This window comes from Castor canadensis, chromosome 12 (genome assembly GCF_047511655.1).
Source record: "Castor canadensis chromosome 12, mCasCan1.hap1v2, whole genome shotgun sequence".
NCBI lineage: Eukaryota > Metazoa > Chordata > Mammalia > Rodentia > Castoridae > Castor > Castor canadensis.
The window spans coordinates 38,055,654-38,074,134 of NC_133397.1; the positions used below are offsets into that span (position 1 = coordinate 38,055,654).

Genomic DNA, 18,481 nt, shown 5'->3' on the forward strand with positions numbered 1-18,481 from the left:
AACCTTGGGCTGGCTGTTTAACGTTAATCTGTTTTCTCATCAATAAAAAGGTAATAGCAGGAGCCTTTCTAAGGCTATAGAGTGAGATTAGATGAGATAATGTATATAAATTACTTAAAATAGTGACTGGCATACAGTAAATACTCTATAAAATTTATAAGTTGAGCCCTAACTTGAAAATCCAAAGACTCTGGAGATTTTGGATTTCTGATTTTTTTCAGGTTAGAGATTCTCAACCAGTAAAAGTCTAGGCAAATATTCCCAAATCTAAAAACTTCAAAATCTCAAACATTCCTGGTCCCAAGAATTATGGCTAGGGGATGTTCAACCTATATTCCTGAGTTCATATAGCTCACCCATATAGAAAAGAAGCTAAAGAAATGTCCCCTCCTTGAAGTGGGTACTCTGATTACTGTCTCCATTTTATAGGTGAGAAACCAGCTCTGAGCATGCAGGTAATATGGTCACACGGGTGGTAATGGCACAGATGGGACAGGAATTGAAACAGGTGGGCTGGAGGCCATGAACTTACCCATCCATTAATATGCTGCTTCACACAGCCAATGCCAGCACTGATGGGGTCATTTTGGGTTACTGTGTCTTCCCCGGAGTATTTATTTCTCAGTAATTGAAGGTACTGATCAATAATAAGGTGAGAGTTTATGAAGACTCAAATATAAGGTTTTTGGGTGGTAAAACCTCTTACCTCTTACCTTATACATCTGTAAATTCCAGATGGTGTGGTAAGAATTGCTGAAGAAGGAATAATACTAATCTTTCTAAGGCTATAGTGAGATTAAATGAGTTAAGACCTTGATCAGGTCTTCAAAGATATTGCTAAGTTTTAATCAGGTTTGGAAAGCAAAGAACAATATTGATGGAGAGCCAAATGTATTTCTTAATTCTTAAGTATACCCTAATATTAGGCTACTATTTGGGTTTATTGCAATGAGAAATTGTTCAGGCAACCCAGCATGACATTTCTTGGCCATGTGGCTTAACTGCTTTCCAGTGAGCCCTGGTCCCTGCCTGGTTAATACTATGGGTTTGGCCCCCACATCTTAGAAGTGTATAAGACATAAGCAGCTGCAGTCTTTCCCAGTCTTCTGACATGTGATGGAGACATTGAACTCTGCCGTCTCTTGCAGGTTCATGGGGACCGAAGTCCACGCAGAGAGCATTGACAAGGCCATGTTATACTACGGACTGCCATTTATCCAGGAAGCTGATTTTCCTTTCAACAGCTACCTTACTACGCTAGACATGCTCTCTGGGAACACTGTGTATGAGGTTATTTCATCCTGGATGGAAAACATGCCGGAAGGAAAATGGCCTAATTGGATGGTAAGTCCTCAAGCCTGGAGTCATTCATATTGAGCAGTTGCACTTGGTACATAGTCACCTCTAAAATCAGGTGGTCCTTTGTCCATAAGTGACCCTTTCTTTCACTTTATTCAATAATTAATGGTTAGACCTAGCCTAGCTTCTGAACCTACCTGTCCTCCTTGCTAAGTAGCTCAGACTGGCCTTGAACTTGTGTTCCTCCTACCTCAGCCTCCTCCCATGTGCTGGTTTTATAGATTTCTGCCACCTTACCCAGAGTGCCTGAGGCTCTAGAGGGGTTTTCTCAGTAGTATGTCTGTGGTAATTTGCTTCATTTTCTTTCCTTTACCATAGATTTACTTGAAAGCAGATCATGTACCACAGATCTTTTTTTTTTTTAAACTTAAAATTTATTTATTTATTTTGGAGATGCAGGGCGGGGGGGTCTCCCCTGTGTTGCCTAAGCTAATCTTCCAATCATGGCTCAAGCGACACTCCTACTTCAGCCTCCCAAGTAGCTGGGCCTACAGGCTCACGCCCCTGGCTAAGTTCTTTATTTCTGAAAACCGTTGTGTTGTGAACCATGCTTTCAAGCTTTTTAAGGAGCATGTCTGAAAAGCTTCTGTCAGACTCTTCACTGTGAACTTTCTTTTCTTTTTTCTACCACAGTACCTTTTCTCTTGCCTCATCCTCAGCTATGTGTTCCTACTCCAGTCCTTTGTAATCTCAAGGGACCACCATTGAGGCCACATGGTCTGTTATTACTGAGAAGCTATGTGGCATATAACTATACTTCATTCCTTTAATATTATCACAAATGATTTTTTTCACTTTTGTTCATTATTCGTGTATAGAAATACAGTAGATTTTTTATATATCTTGCAACATTGCTAAACCTGTTCTATTAGCTTTGTGGCAAATTATACATAATATAAAATTTATCATTTTAAGCATCTGAAGATGTACAATTCATTGGTATTAAGTGGATCCACAATGCCGCACAGCACCATGACCAACCATTTCCAGAACTTTCCATCCTCCCAAACGGGAAGAGCTATGCCATTAAACAATTTCTCATTCCCACCCCAAGTCCTAGTATTTTCCATTCTATTTTGTGCTTCCATAAATTTGCCTATTCTAAACACCTCCTATAAATGGAACATACAAATTGTCTTTATGTGTCTAGCTTATTTCACTTAGCATACATGTTTTCAAGGTTTCTTCATATTGTGGTGTGTATCAGAAATTTACTCCTTTTTATGGCTGAATAATATTCAGTTATATGTATACCCAACATTTACTTATCCATTCAGCTTTTCATAGAAATTTGGGATGTTTCCTTCCCCCTTTGTCTATTGGAAGTGTCAGACTGTTTTTCACTGACTAAGGATTCTCATTTCTCCACATCTCCACACTTACAATTTTCTGTTTTTTGGAAAAAATTATACCCATTAGAGTAGGTATAAAGTGGTATCTCATTCCTTTTTCATTACTGAAAGTTTTCCTGTATATAAAATCTTGGCTGGCAATTTTTTTCTTGCTTTTTTTTTTTTTCTTTTTTTTTCAATGCTGGGGGTTGAACTAAGGACTTTGCACTTGCTGGGCAAGTTACTCTACCACTTGAGCCATGACCCTAAGCCTTTTTGCTTTCGCTTTTCAAATTAGGGTTTCACATTTATGCCCAGACTAGCGTGGACTGTGATCCTCCTATTTAGCCTTCCCACATATATGGGCTGCCTAGCCTTTTTATTGGTTGAGATAGGGTCTTGCAAACTTTTTGGCTTGGGCTGGCCTGGAACCATGATCCTCCTAATCACCACCTTGCAAGTGGCTAGCATTACAGGTGTGAACCACCACAATCGGAGGGGCTTATGTTTTTGCCTAGGCCACCCTGGACCTCAATTCTCCTTTTTGTATGCCTCCTGCAAGACAGGCATGTGCCAACATGCCAAGCTTATTGGTTTGAGATGGGGTCTTGTCCTCTTTTGCCTGCTGTAGCCTCAGACTGCCATCCTCGCTATCCCTGCTTGAGTAGCTGAGATCTGAGGCATGAGCCACCACACCTGGCTTTCTTTTGACGATGTCATTGCCTTGTAGCATGACTGGTTTTGGATGAGAAGCCAGTTGCTAATCTTATTGAGGCTCCCCTGTATGTGATGTGTCAGTTTTCTCTGCTGCCTTCAATATTTTTTTTCTGTGCCTTTTGACAGTTTAGCTGATATGTCTAAGTGGGAGTCTTTTTTATTTTTTGCTCCTAAGTTTACTGAGGTTCTTGGATGCATAAAATTGCTTTTCCACCAAATTTGGGGAGTTTTTGGTTATTATTTTTTCCAAACACTGTTTCTTTCTTCTCTTTTGAGACTTCTGTTATGCATGTATTGGTTTGCAGGTCTCAGAGATGCTACTCATTTTTCTTCATTCTTTTCTGTCTGGTTCTCAGTCCAGATATAGTCAACTGACCTGTCTTCATGTTTCTAGTTCTCCTCCCATCCAAATCTGTCCAGCCTTCCTAGGGCAATTTTCATTTCTGTTACTGTACTTTTCAACTCCAAAATTTCTATTCGGTTCTTTTTTTTTTCATAATTTCTCTGTATTGATAATATTTATTTGATGAGGCACTATTTTCATAGTTTAAATTCTTTAGAAATTGCCCAGTTCTCTGCACACATGTATAATAACTGATTTTACTTATTAGTATTTGCCTAGTAAGTCTGAATGTTTGGTTTTCCTCACCTCAGCAACATTTTCTATTGACTATTTCCCCCTTCAGGAAACAGGTCATATTTTTGTTTCTTTGTATGTCTTCTATTTTTGTTGCTGAAAACTGGATATTTTTAATGGTAGAAAGCCATTCTGGAAATCATTTTCTCCCCTACCCAGTGTCTGTTGTTACTGCTTTTTTTTCTTTAGTGGCTGTTGCATACTGATTCTGTAGACTTTATTATACTTTGTTCTGTTTTGTCAGTTAATGACTAGAAAGACACTCCTTAGGTGGCTTGAACCCATGACTCTCATCTGTGTGTTTGGGGCATGCTTCCAACACTTTGGCAGTTCACAACTCCACCTAAGTTTTCACTTTCTGTTTGTCCAGAGCCTCATGGTTAGCCAGAGGTGAGAGATAAGAGCCTTCCCAAGACTTCCCTGGACACCTGCACAGCCCTCATCATGCACACAGCCCTACACTTAAGTGTAGCCTTCTAGATTCCCTGGAGTATGTTGGAGCTTTTCAAAGCCATTCACAGACATGTCATTCCCAACTTTTCCTTTTCCTTTTTCTGCTAGCCTTTGCTTAGCCCCAACTGGTAGCACCATGCAGACAGGCATAACATGGGAATGTTTTCAGCAAAACCAAGTCCCTGGGGAACAAAGCTGTTGCTGTTTGCACAGGGTGCAAGAGTGAGCAGTCAGCAACAGCACCAGTTCCCTAAGGACTGTACTTCGGTTGAACTTTAAACCCATTTTGCCCTTTCAGTGGCTGCTGGCTAGTTTTCAGCTACTGTACTTAAGAGTCTGTTGGCTTGCCAGTGTATCATGGGTGTGAGGAGAGGGGCAAGAGGGGAAATTAAAATGCTACCAAGCTCACTTCTGAGATCCAGCTGTTTTTTCTTAAGTAAAATCATCTTGTTGCCCTAATAGAAATATTTTGAATTCTTTATTTTGCCATTCTTAAAGTGTGCCATGCCAAAAAACTTATGATGCAGTTTGAGCAATTAAAAAATATTTATTTAAAATCTTTAGTATCATAGGTGAGTGGGACCTTTCAACCTGTGAGAAGCCCTGTTCTGTGCCTACTGCTGTGAACTACTTCTGGAAATATCTTCTGATTTTAATTCCTATGTCCAGAAGGCTTCAGAAATCAGTTGTTGTCAGAACTCAAGATAATGAAAAGAATAAAAAGGATGGAGGCAAAGTTTGGACTAATTTTCTTACCATAATAGTAGAAAAATATTTTACAATTGCTTATAAAGATAAAATCATGAAGATTGTTTTAGTAAATCTTAGTTGGGAGAATACCCCTTCTTTTCATGAATTATAGCAATCAAATTCCCATTCGAAGACTCAGATTCAAAGACTGATTCTCCCTCATACTGTGATTTGACTAAATGATGCTGTTTCTCAAAGCTGGTTTCATTTGTAAAATGGCCGTAATACTTGACAGAAGTGTGGAGCGGGGAAATACGACACAACATAGCTATTGAAGTACTTTTTTTTGGTGGGAGGGACTGGGGTTTGAACTCAGGGCTTCATGCTTGCAAAGCAGGTGCTCTATGACTTGAGGCAGGCCTCCAGTCCAAAACTTCGTAAATAGTAAAGTGTCATGTTCAGCTATGCACACAAGACTGAGTTGTGGTGTTATGAAAAGGGTTGACAGTTGATTGAAGTAAATCCTTATTTAAATAAGGAGTACATGTAATATGTAATTAAAGCATTTAACATAAAAATATGTAAAAAATAGAAAACACTTTACAGTTTCCTTTTGGATTATATAATTTTTGATTCTTGTTTTGTGTTTTTCAGATGGGGTCTTGCTCTATAGCCCAGGCTGGCCTCAAACTCACAATCCTCCTGTGGTGGGTTACAGCCATGGGTCACCATGCCCAGTTTTGTAAATTTATGAGTTGATTTGCCTTTTAAAATTAGTTTTGAATAATCCAAATGGTAAAACAATAAAAGGATACGTCAGAAGTCTTTTGCCCATCTCTCTCTTTTCTATCTTTTCACCTGTCCTGCTTTTTATGGGGGAAATATTTGTTTTCTTTCCTGCCAATATTATCTTTTTTTGGGTAGGACTGCGATTTGAACTCAGGGTTTTGTGCTTGCAAAGCAGGTACTCTACCACTTGAGCCACACCTCTAGTTCATTTTGGTCTGGTTGTTTTGGAGACAGGGTCTCATGATCTATTTGCCCAGGATGGCCTTGAACTATGGTCCTCCCAATCTCAGCCTCCCAAGTAGCTAGGATTACAGGCATGAGCCACTGGGGCCCAGCAATATTATCTTATTCAAATGTGAGAAAATATGAGTATGCAACATAGGCATACTAAAGCTTATTTGTAATACATCAGTGGCCAAGATAGCAAACAGGCCACTTACACAGCAAGCAGTAGGCTTAGGACTCAAATCCAGGGTTGCTGATCTCAACATACCACACAGCTACCTTTGTGCCTGCTGACCTTTCTGTGAAATGTAATTGGCCACAGAACTGTGCGTACAGCTGTGTTCTTAAAAACATTTGCCTTTCAGATTGGTGGACCAGAGAATACCCGGCTGACGTCTCGCTTTGGAAAGCATTATGTCAATGCCATGAACATGCTTCTTTTTACACTCCCTGGAACGCCCATAACTTACTATGGAGAAGAAATAGGAATGGGAAATATTTTGGCCACTGATCTCATTGAAAACTATAATGCTGTAAGTTTATTGCAATTTCACCATGAACTGCAGCTGTGAAATCAAGAATCTACTATTTTTGTTCCATTACTGAAAATCATGGTTACTTTTTCTCTGTTAGTACACAGCAAGAATTCATCTCCACTCTTGGTGGTTTGGGAGTTTATTAAAAATGCTTCTTTCTGAGCATTCAGTTCATACAACTGAACTGCATGGATGGAGCTAAGAAATTTACATTTTAAATATGTTTTCCAGCTGATTTTTATGCATACTAAATTTTGAGAACCAATAATTTTGTTTGGAATAGTCATTGTCCTCTACCTGAAATATGATTTAGGAACTTATTTTTCTAGTTTTTACTTACCCTGCTAGATTCTCATGTGACCACAACATCCAGTCTCTTCCTCTTATGTTACCAAGTGTAGTTGAGTGGCTTTTATTTTGTTTTTGTTTGAGGCTATAGCTCTTTACCCAGTTGCTGGGTAGATGACTGACCTTGAGCCCTCAATTTGTATGGTTAGCTTCCATTTGTATGAAATCCAATTTTCCTAATATTTGGTAAAAGTGAAACTTTTCTCTTGTCAGCAGCTCAATTTGTGTGCATTCCTCCTACAATAACAAGGCTGAATGAAAGAGGCAGATAGAATCCAGGCTCACTTGTACCTGGCAGTGTTCTTGAATTCACCATCACTGTATTCTAGAAGAATGAAATAGCATGAATTGGTAAATGACATATTTTGAAATCATTCATTACACATTTGTGGGGAAAAGAAGCAAAGATTTAAAACATGTTAAAGTTCAGGTAGGCTAATCTATTCAGACTCAAGATGTTTTTGGCTATTTTCCAATTGAAAGTAGGAAATTGGTTTCGGTACTGTTTTTTCATTGCAAATGCTAATGCATGCAGGCATTAGCTAAGAACCATAGGGAAGTAAGTTATTAGGAAGAAAATCAAGAAGGACCAAAATACATTTCTTTTTAATAATCTCACCACTGTTTTCCCTTTTTGGCCTTTTGACATAGAATACCCTTCTCTCAAAGTCACCAATGCAGTGGGACAACAGTTCAAATGCTGGGTTTTCTGAAGGCAATCACACATGGTTACCCACCAATTCAGATTACCACACTGTGAATGTTGATGTAAGTATCAATGAAAATTTTATATTGGTTCTAGAAGCAAGAAATGAGTATCTGTACTAACAATAAACACTCATCTGGAGTGTCTAACACCTTAAATGATGCTCTTTAAATCCATTAGACTTATCTTGCAGTTTTCAGTTTGTAAGGAGTTTGCAAATCATGCCTTTGTGAAAATAAACTGGCACACAAGTTTACCGTCTTTAGAATCATTTACAACACACTCTTCAATGTAATGACTACAACTGAGACCTTTGAGCAATGAAAGGAATTTTATGGAAGTCTTTTCAGCAAGTGCAGCTACCCTTCTCTGCCTCTCAGAAGACAGGGAGAGAGGGGGATGGATTGGAAGACTGGCATAAAGATCAGCTATGAGTGTAGGTGAATGTGGCTTTGAGAACAAGGCCATTTACCTGAAGAACAGAAGACATGAGTGATACCCAAAGTAGCTATTCTGGAAAAACATCCATTGGCTTTAAGCGTATGCTTTTTCTATTTTCATAGTGAGCAAGCTCTAGTGAAAATTTCATTGGAAAACAGTTTAAGAGAAGTTATTGGCATCACCTAAGGATTCCTAACACATTCACAGCCCCCACCCTGAAACTTCTAAGTAATCTGAAGGAATTCCTGGCTTATTCTGCTGTAGTATTCTATACCATCCTCCTGTTCACAAAAACCCACACAGTTTTTTTTGCTTCTTTATAGCCCTCCCCTTTTTTGTGGTACTGTTGGTTGAACCCAGGGTCTTGCATATGCCAGGCAAGCTCTCTACCACTTGGGCTATATACCTGCAGCCCTCTTTATAGGCCTTTAAAGCACAATATGTTTGTTTTAGATTAAATGTCTTTTAATTTTTTTATTTCCAAAATGTTCTCATAGACCAATCTGAGTCTATGTGGCAAATTTTAGGAGTGGTTGCCTGGCTGAAGTGGTAGAAGGCCTGCCTAGCAATCATGAGGCCTTAAGTTCAAACCCCAGTACCACCAAAAAAAGAAAAAGAAATCCTATGAAAAAATGCATATCAAGATGGAAAAATGAAAATTTAAACAATAACTTTTTTTTTTATCAGTTTAGCAGTCATTAAAAATCTTTAAGAGCGATGCTTGGAGAAATGTAAAATATTATCAAAATAACCAATGGCATAGAAATTTTAATTAGTGTACTGGAAAACAGATTCAGGGGCTTGCTCCAAAATGCACTGGGGAAAAAAAGGCAAAATAAGTTAATAGTTTGGGAGAAAATTTTGGTATGTGGAGGATAGATCCAGAAAATCTTCATACAACAAAAATAGAATTCCAGAACAGAGACTGGAGGAAACATAATAATAATTTAAAAAAGCACATAAGCTAGAGATAGAGGAAGATTTTTTTTCTTTTAGAATGACAATGACAATGATAAAGTGAAACTACTCAAAAAGAAGCCTAACATGAAAATTAGATTTCCTGAGAAGAGGACCAAGAATGGTACTGGCATCAGACTTCTCAAGTGAACACGAGAACACATTAGGACTTTATTTTCAAATGCGGTGAAAACTTACTCCTAGACCTAGAATCCTATCTCCATTTAAACTAGCATTAAATGTAAGGTGGATTAGAGATGGAAAAGGACCCATGTTCTGCCATGGACAGCCTCTTCCTGAATTAGGGGACCCCAGCAAAAGCAAAAATGAACCTAAAAGGGAGACCTAATGTACTAAAAATAAGAAAAGGAGCCAACAAAGCTTAAGGATAATTTTTGATGCATAATGTCAAATAATGTAGTCTTGAGTGGATTTCCTAGTGACTTGTTTCTAGATGGGAAGTGAAGGAGGGGGTGGTGGAGAAAGAGCACATGAGTACAAGCAGGCTAACGTGTTCATCTTGTACAAAGGATGGAAAAAGTGACCCTAGACTTGAGCTGTCCAGAAGCCCTTACCCACCACGGCTGGTAAACAGAATAAAAAAATCAGTTCATGGGTCACACTAACATTTTAGGTGCTCAGTAGCTAGTGGCTACCATATTGAATAGCATAGGTATAGAAAATTTCTAGCACTGCCAAATTATGTTGGACAGCATTGTTCTAGATGTTGAGAAAAATTTATTTTAAAGTAGTGTTTATAATTTTAAGGGTAAGGGCAGACATAAATGAAATTATGCAAATAACTGATCCAACAGAAGGTTTTTAAAAAGTAAAAAACCTAAAACAAAAGAACAATTGTAAATAAAAGATAAAATAAGGCTTCAGGATTATGTCAAAACATGGTAATCAGGGCTGGGGATATAGCTTAGTGGTTTAGTGTTTGCCTTGCATGCATGAGGCCCTGAGTTCAATCCCCAGTACCACAAAAAAAAAAAAAAAAAAACAAAAAAAAACCATGGTAATCACAAATGTGAATGGGTTAAATTCACATATTAATAAAAACACCCAGATTAGATAATAAACAAAATCCAGACATGAGACATAACTAAAAGGACACAGAAATAGTTAAAATAAATAAATATAGCAGGCAAATTGTAACAAAAAGAAAGCTTGCAACTTAGCTATCAAAACAAGCACATATACTTTTTGATCTAGTAGTTCTATTCCTAGATATTTATACAAAATGATAAATATACAAAGATGCTGACTGCAGCATTGTTTGTAATAGATGACTTGAGAAATGATTTGAACATTTTATTAGTACAAAAACAGTTCAGTCAGTTATGGGACTACTATTTAGCTTTTAAAAAGGATTCAAATAGCTGCACTGATGAGAGACCATTTCTAATACACATTAAATAATCAAAGAGTATAGGGTGGGAATATGCCACCATTTGTGTGAAGAAGAAAGTCTGTATGTTTGCATAAGCACAGAATTATCATTTCATGTGATGCAAAAAAACAAAAAAACACAAACAGCAATTGTGTCTGTTTCTGGAAGGCAACCTGGGCAGCAAGGGAATGGTTGAAGAAAAACTTTTTGTTGTATATGTTTTTCTTGTTACTGAATTTTATACCATATACATGAATTTCTTAGACAAAAAATGAAGTTACAGAAAGCAAGCTTGGAAATATTTAATAGCAGACAAAATAGAATTCAATATGAAGAGCATTATATGACACAAAGGCAATTTTCAAAGATTGTAAAAAAAAATGAAGTTCACGAAAAGTCATGTATCTTTATGCAAGTAACAATAGCTTCAAAATATACAAAACAAGTACTTTGAGAAATACAAAGAGAAATCAAGAAATACACAATTACAGGGAGCAATTTCAAATTAAAGTAGACAAAAATAATAGCTAACACTGAGCACTTCTTAAGTGAGTGGCACCGAACTATGTACTTTTCATGCGTTATCTAAAGCTACAGAAAACGTTAGTAATAACTTTGACAAGCCATCTACATGTAGTATTAGCACTTTTGCACCTGATGGACAGAATAAACATTTTTTCAAACACAATAAGATACTCATTAAGGACACATATTAAGCATCCACCCCTAAAGAACAACAACTCTAACAATAACTACCTCCATCCCAGGACACATGGCTGGTAAGCTTACAAAGAAATGAACATTATGGTTGATTTGGCAACAGCTCTTAAGAATAATTTGGCATTATGTATTGAATGTCCATACTCTTTGACATCTTTGATAATCTATCTTAGATAAATAATATAAAATGTGGGTGGAGACGGGAATAAAAATGAAATATATTAGAAATGCAAATGCTAAAATGAAAGGGAATGGTTAACTATAATATAACCATTCAACAGAGTATTATTTACCATTTAAATAATGGAAGCTATATAATAAAAAAAAGTTTGAAATGTTAAAGGGAAAAACAGCAAGAAATGTCCAACATTAAATTGTGTGTTTTATATAGCTACAAAATAACCCAAATCTTTAATTGACACATACTACCTTTCATGGTTAAAAAAAAAATCTACAATTTCTAACTTTTACTGTAGACAGCTTTTTGCTTTGTATCCTTTTTTCAACTCTGTCCCATCATTAGCTGTGCAGGCAGCACATCTGCTGAAGTTACATGATCTTTGGGGAAATGCAAGCTACATGTTATTCTACAGAAGAGAACAGATAAGCCCAAATCCACAAGTGCTGAGTCCATCACCATGGTGGCTTGTTTTCTTCCAGGCATTTGGCAGTTACAATGTAGCACAGAGTGACTTCATTTAGGCAGGTTACATATCTGTTAGCTTAGATATGGACATTTGTTTCGGGATTCCCTAACTATAGCCAAATCTGTTTTCTACAACAACTTTAAGATGTAGTAGAGCACTATGTACCTGCACTGACTCCTGAGAAGCTGAAAATTGGAATTTGTAATTTCTATTAGTTTTACATAAACTGTTCTTATTTATTTAGTAATGTTTACAATTTGGCAGTTAAAGGGCAAATGGAAGCAAGATTTTTTTTTGGAAACAATAATTAGATACTAAAATATTTAAAAAAATTCTTAGAATCAAACATTCATGTAAATATTCTTTTTAAAAAATAGGTCCAAAAAACTCAGCCCAGTTCAGCTTTGAAATTATATCAAGAGTTAAGTCTGCTTCATGCCCAGGAGCTGCTCCTCAGCAGGGGCTGGTTTTGCCTTTTGAGGAATGACAGCCACTCCGTTGTGTACACAAGAGAGCTGGATGGCAAAGACAGAGTCCTTATTGTGGTTCTGAATTTTGGAGACTCATCAACACGACTAAATCTACAGGAAATGATTTCAGACCTTCCTACAAGACTGAGAATAAAACTGAGTACCAATTCTGCCTCCAAAGGCAGTGAAATTGATACCCGTGGCATTTTTCTGGAGAAGGGAGATGGATTTATCTTGGAACACAAAACGAAGAATCTCCTTCATTACCAAATACCATTCAGAGACAAATGTTTTGTTTCCAATCGAGCGTGCTATTCCAGTGCATTAAACATACTGTACAAGCTGTGTTAGGAACCTACATCAAAGAGACAGGAACACTGGCGTTTGGTTGTACTATCACTTCATATAAGCATGATGTTAAGTAAACTTTATATAGTCATTTTTAGATATTTCTGTTGCTTGACTGTAACTGCTTTAGGAAAGGTTATCAAATGTTTGAAAGATTAATAAAGTGTTTAAAAGAAAACTTGCTTGTAGGTACCTGTAACTTTATTGAGACAACTTCAGTAAAAGATGAGCAGAACAACTTAGGACCCTAGAATAGTCAAAAGCTCTACAGTATTTAGATGTGAAGAATGTTATCCTTTTCTTTAAAATGAGGTCATAGAGATTGGAAGATGACTTACACTACAGTGTCTGAAATGGTCACTAGCAAAGAGGAAGGACACTGATTTGTAAACTCTTGAAAGAAAATTCTAATAAAGGACATAAAGTTGTTTTGATTGGAAGAGACGCCTGGAATTCTGTGTCCCCACTCCTTCCCTCCACCCCATTCTCCATGTCCTTCTAGGCAGCATGACTTGAAAACTACTCTCTTAGGTTAAGGGGCGTGCACCTCATTAGTGGAACAGTACAAGCGAGATGTGGCTAAGCAAAATCTGGATGGAGAAGCAACTTTTAAAAAATTATTTAATAACTTGAAACCTCACTTTTGACAACCCAATTGAAAATAAGACGAATATTTTAATGTCTCCAATTCCCAGTTGAATGCATTTCAGAATTTTAGGTATTTCTTAAGATCCTCAAAAACACTGGTGCTGTCAAGTCCAAGTTCCTCATACAGGAATTTAATTTGGGCTGTAATCTAAAAGAAACACATTTTAAAATTAGATAGAAAGACTTTGTTGTAAAATTCCAATGTTTTCAGTCTTTGTTTTTCCATCTTTACCTAATCCCAAAGTCACCAATTTATGGCAGGAGTCCTTTTATTCAAGACAAAGGAAGAATGCTTCCAACAATAAAGATCCAATTACTTTCTTTAACAGAGCTCCCTTATCAAGTACAAGAGTGAGCTTTTGTCTTGAGGACTCATTGACCATCCCTCCCCTCTTGCATCTCAATCACAGGTCTGATATTTGTGAAATGACTATCTCAACTGCTGAAAAACTTGAATACAATCCATTTCCAAGGGGACTCTGTCAACTGAGAGGCTATATAACATACCTTTTTGTGAGAATCCTCAATCACATGATTCCCTCCAGGCTGAATATCTAAAATAATATTGGGGGTCTGATAGCCTGAAAGAGTTAACATACAAAACAATTAGAGTCTTCAGAAGATTGACACCCATTTCTCCCCTCTCTTTTAGTTGCAAAGGACTAAAGGCAGTACCACCACCACCACTACTAGCAACAAAGAGAGCAGGGTCAAGCAGCAGAAGTTTCTAGACCAGGGGAAGCAGAGACTCTGTGAAGCTGGATGGACATACCACATAGGGGAGGTTATGACTAGGAGGGAGTCAATGGCCCTGTGAAACCTGAGTCCTATACCCTGGAAACACCAACTTACATAGCAATGGGTGTGAAGGAGAACTGGAGCTAGGTACAGGGAGGCTGTGACTTATAGGTAGGCCCTACCTACTTCTGAGCACTGAGATGTCTTGGCATGCAATTTCAAAGCAAAAGGAAGAGCTGTTATCTAATGATAACAAAAGAACTACCTTATAGCAGCTAGTTGGGGCACTGAGGCTCCAAAGCAAAAACTCCCAAGTCTCTTTAAAGATGGCTAGGAATAAGTCTCAATAAATATTGTTAAACAAATGATGATTGTATGAGTACATCTTCAAGTTATATTTGATATTTAGATTTAGTTTTTTCTGCCTACTTTCACATTGTCCTTGAAGAAGAGGTTAGGCAGTTATAATTACATATACTTTAACTGGATAGTCAATGTAGGAAAACAATTAGTCATCCTAAATCATGGGCAGATGGTTTGGTCTACAGCATGAGACGTTACTCTGAGCAGTATGCTGAGGTACTGGTCTGTTTCCAGACACACTCCTACCTTCACTTGTAACTTTAGCATGTTCTGTGATGGCTTCCTTGAGTTTCTCAGTATAGTTTATGATTCCTTTCAGAGGTACACGTTCATCATTTTCATAAGCTGTGATGTGAATTGAAGGATAATGCTAAAAAAAACACAACAGATGTGTAAAGAGTTTATATTACTCCTACAGTCCCTTCTACCTGACAGAATATGAAAAATAACTGCCTCCAATTTTTCCCTAAGTAGAAGTTTCTTCTCATTTGATATTAGGAGCAAATCTCAGTGTTACAAGTATCAGACTTGCTACCTAGAATAGCCTTCTTATCTGAAGAGGCCATGACTTCATCTAGTCTAGTAACTGAGGCATGGTAACTATTTTCCTGAGGTATTAAACTGAAGCAAACACGAAGCATGAGCAGCTATGGTGCTAAAAGCTGTTTGAATATCATAAACAGAAATATCTTTAAAGCCCTACTAACTCCTGGCTCAGTATGGGTGACTATCTTTTGATTATCTTCTCTATTACTTCAGAACAGTGCATCGTAACTGTCTTTCACTACCTGAGGTTTAATATTTTGATAGGGACAGTAGCGTTTTATGTAGTTCTTATGCTTTTCTTCAGAAGAAGGATTCCCCCATTCTTCTATTTCTTCTAACGTCAGAGGAAGTGTAGTGTCCATCATGGTGTTGAGAACATCCAAGAAAGGGGCCTAATTAAAAAAAAAAAGAAAAAGAGCCAAAGAAACTTAACACTTCAACTAAGACATTGGGCAAATGAGTTTCAGAAAATCATATTCTTTACAAGCATACATACTGATGTGAGCGAACACAGCTCAAGAACTGTGTGAATCCTCAGGAGTCAAAGTAACTACTCAGCCTAAATCACAGTGGGCAATTTACAACAGTCTTTTAAGTATGCAGACTTCTCAAATGACATTTATATAGTAAGAAAGAGTTTATCCTCTAGTTTTTTATTTTTAGTTTGGTGACTTTTACTCATATATATATATATATATATATATATATGTGTGTGTGTGTGTGTGTATATATGTTTTTTCCTTACACAAAAGTGATAGGTACTGAATACAGCACTACTGTATTAATAAAAAAAACATCTGAAAATATCAAGTATTGGTAGATGACAAACCCTTATGCACCATTGGTCAGAGTATAAATTGGTGCAGCCACTGTAGAAAACACTATGATAGTGCCTAAAAAATTAAACTTAGGTTTACCTTATGATCCAGTGAGTCCATCCCTAGGTATATACCCAAAAGAACTGAAAGCAGGATCTTGAAGGGGTATTTGTACACCCACATTCATAGCAGCATTGTTCACAATAGCCAAAAGGTAGAAGCATCCCAAGTGTCCATCAACAGATTGATGAATAAGCAAAATGTGTATACATACAACGGAATATTATTCAGCCTTAAAAAAGAGTGAAATTCTGATACCTGCTACACTATGGATGAAACTTGAGAATATGATATTAAGTGAAATAAGCCAGTGTCAAAAGATAAATTCTGTATGATTTCACCAAATTCACACAGACAGAAAGCAGAAGGGTGATTTTGTGGGGCTGGGGAAGAAAGGAATGCAGTGTTTCAATTACGCAGGATGAAAACAGTTCTAGAGACTGCACAACAGTGTGAGTGTAATTAATGCTGAGCCATATATCAAAACATAAATTTTATGACTTCTTACAATTAAAAAATTAGAAAAGCCCCCAATAACATATCAACTCGTTTTTTTACCAGTTGAGATTTTATTTTATTAGAAGTAATAAATGCTAGTTGAAGAAAATCTAGAAACTATCCAAGGTAAAAGAAAAGATAACCAGCACTGGCTCCTAACCTGTGCTGAAACAGTTAATGAAGGGAGGCTGCTTTCCTCACCTAACCATGCGCTCCTTACAGTTCACACACTTTCCAGCCTTGCCCCATACCGACCACTGACCAAGTCAGTAGTGTCCACAGGTCTTCTTGACTGCCCAGCATCTGAACTCCTTTTCTGTATTTGGAAAATCACCAACATAGACAGCGTGTCTGCCACTACAGACACAGGAGATGGCAGCCAAGTCTCTTTCTCAGCTTTCCCTGCAGCTCAAGAATAGCCACACAGCTTGGGTCCACCAATCAGACACCTGTGTCCCAAACTTTGAATGGGAAGTTGGTGATTCAAAGAAGCAGTGATCAGAGTTTATTCAGGCAAAAGTGACATTATATCCAGTTCCTAGAATGTCATGGGTGATTTGTGCTCAGCAGTGCAATGGTGGCAGCTTCCCAGGCTGGTCCTGAACATGTGCATTCTTACCTGCAAGCAGCCAGGGCTTGTGGTGCTTGCAATCAAGAACCATGACGTAAACACCCTATTGATGGATATGTACACGGTTTCTCATTACTCACTCTGATAATAAGCAGCCTGGGAGAAATACGCTTACAAGTACATTTCTGATTATTTCCTTTTTAATTTATAAAAATCAGGGTTAGGTGCCCTTTCTTTATATTGTAAATAATTTTACTATTATTATCTTTGTGAGTAGGCTTATTTCCTTTATACTTAGTACTTGTATTTTTTAAAAAATAGATTTATAGATTAGGAATAAAAACTTACTACCCTTCACCCTAAAAAAACCCCAAAACCAAAACCAAAAAACAACTGCAAATAGGCCAGTACAGTGGCTTATATTCATGATTCCGGCTACCTGGGAGGCGGAGATGAGAGGATTGCAATTCAAAACATGCCCAAGCAAAAAGTTAGTGAGACCCCATCTCAATCAATAAGCTGAGTATAGTCTATCAAGCCTGTGGTCCAGCTATACGGAAGGCCCTAGATAGAAGGGTCAAGGTCTGAGGCTGGTCCCAAGCAAAAATATGAGGCCCCACCTAAAAAAGTAAAAGCCAAAAAAAAAAAAAAAAAAAGTACAAGCAAAGTGATAGAGCACCTGTCTTGAAGCATGAGGCCCTGAGTTCAAACTCTAGTACCACAATAAAACCCCAAAACCAAAAACCAAAATAAAACTCAAAACAAACAAAAAAACCCTGCGAAAATCATTTACTCTCTCCTTTCCCAGTCATTATTTTCCAGAATATCTAAGTAGGGAGTCACAGAATGATTGATGTGAAATTAAATGCTGTAACTTAGCTTCATAGTTTTAGACAATAGGAAAAAAACTACAGGATAAGATATTTCAATTAAAAGACAGGAAAGCTACACCCAATAGGCCATTAAGAATGGAGTATAAATGGACCAGGGGAGTGGCTCAAGTGGTTGAGTGCTTGAGTGCCTGCCTAGTAAGCATGAAGCCCTGAATTCAAACCCCAGTACCACCAACAAAAGAGAATGACATAAAGGTGTGTGAGGGGGAGGAGTATCTAAGACAGGTGTGGTGCACACCTGTAATCCTAGCAGTAGGGAGGCTAAGGCAGGAAGATCATGAGTTCAAAGCCAGTATGGGCTCCATAATTAGACTGTCTCAAAACAGTTGCACAAATACCAACCCCCCCGCCATCTAAAAATAGCCTCTAAATCCAGAACTGAAATGTCAAATGGGTAGCAGAGTGTCACAATGACTAGGAGTGAGAGGATATGGTGCCTCCCAGAGACAGGCTGATCCATCAACTTCTGGACCTCTGAGGTGTACATGTTTATTTCTTTCCACCAATTCTAAAAGTTCTGACAAACAGAAAATGATCACTGAGAATGGCTATTCATCTTTCAGTGGAAATCCTTCAAAA

General features: G+C 37.6%; 2 protein-coding genes across 10 annotated transcripts in view; one reads left to right on the plus strand and one right to left on the minus strand.

The window, feature by feature from the left end:
* The window catches only part of Slc3a1 (solute carrier family 3 member 1), a 36,981-nt gene extending 23,774 nt beyond the window's left edge, over window positions 1-13,207 (plus strand). The window contains exons 7-10 of the mRNA XM_074049614.1: window positions 1,149-1,344; window positions 6,567-6,734; window positions 7,737-7,853; window positions 12,327-13,207. Coding sequence (XP_073905715.1) covers window positions 1,149-1,344; window positions 6,567-6,734; window positions 7,737-7,853; window positions 12,327-12,770 — 925 coding nt within the window. The 3' untranslated portion in view covers window positions 12,771-13,207. The remainder of the gene's footprint in view (window positions 1-1,148; window positions 1,345-6,566; window positions 6,735-7,736; window positions 7,854-12,326) is intronic.
* Prepl (prolyl endopeptidase like) overlaps window positions 10,870-18,481 on the minus strand; it is a 55,534-nt gene continuing 47,922 nt past the window's right edge. For all 9 annotated transcript variants that reach the window (XM_074049606.1, XM_074049605.1, XM_074049604.1 and 6 more), the window contains 4 exons: window positions 15,305-15,454; window positions 14,763-14,886; window positions 13,923-13,996; window positions 10,870-13,563 (listed from right to left, as the gene is read on the minus strand). In XM_074049606.1, coding sequence (XP_073905707.1) covers window positions 13,474-13,563; window positions 13,923-13,996; window positions 14,763-14,886; window positions 15,305-15,454 — 438 coding nt within the window. In that variant the 3' untranslated portion in view covers window positions 10,870-13,473. The remainder of the gene's footprint in view (window positions 13,564-13,922; window positions 13,997-14,762; window positions 14,887-15,304; window positions 15,455-18,481) is intronic.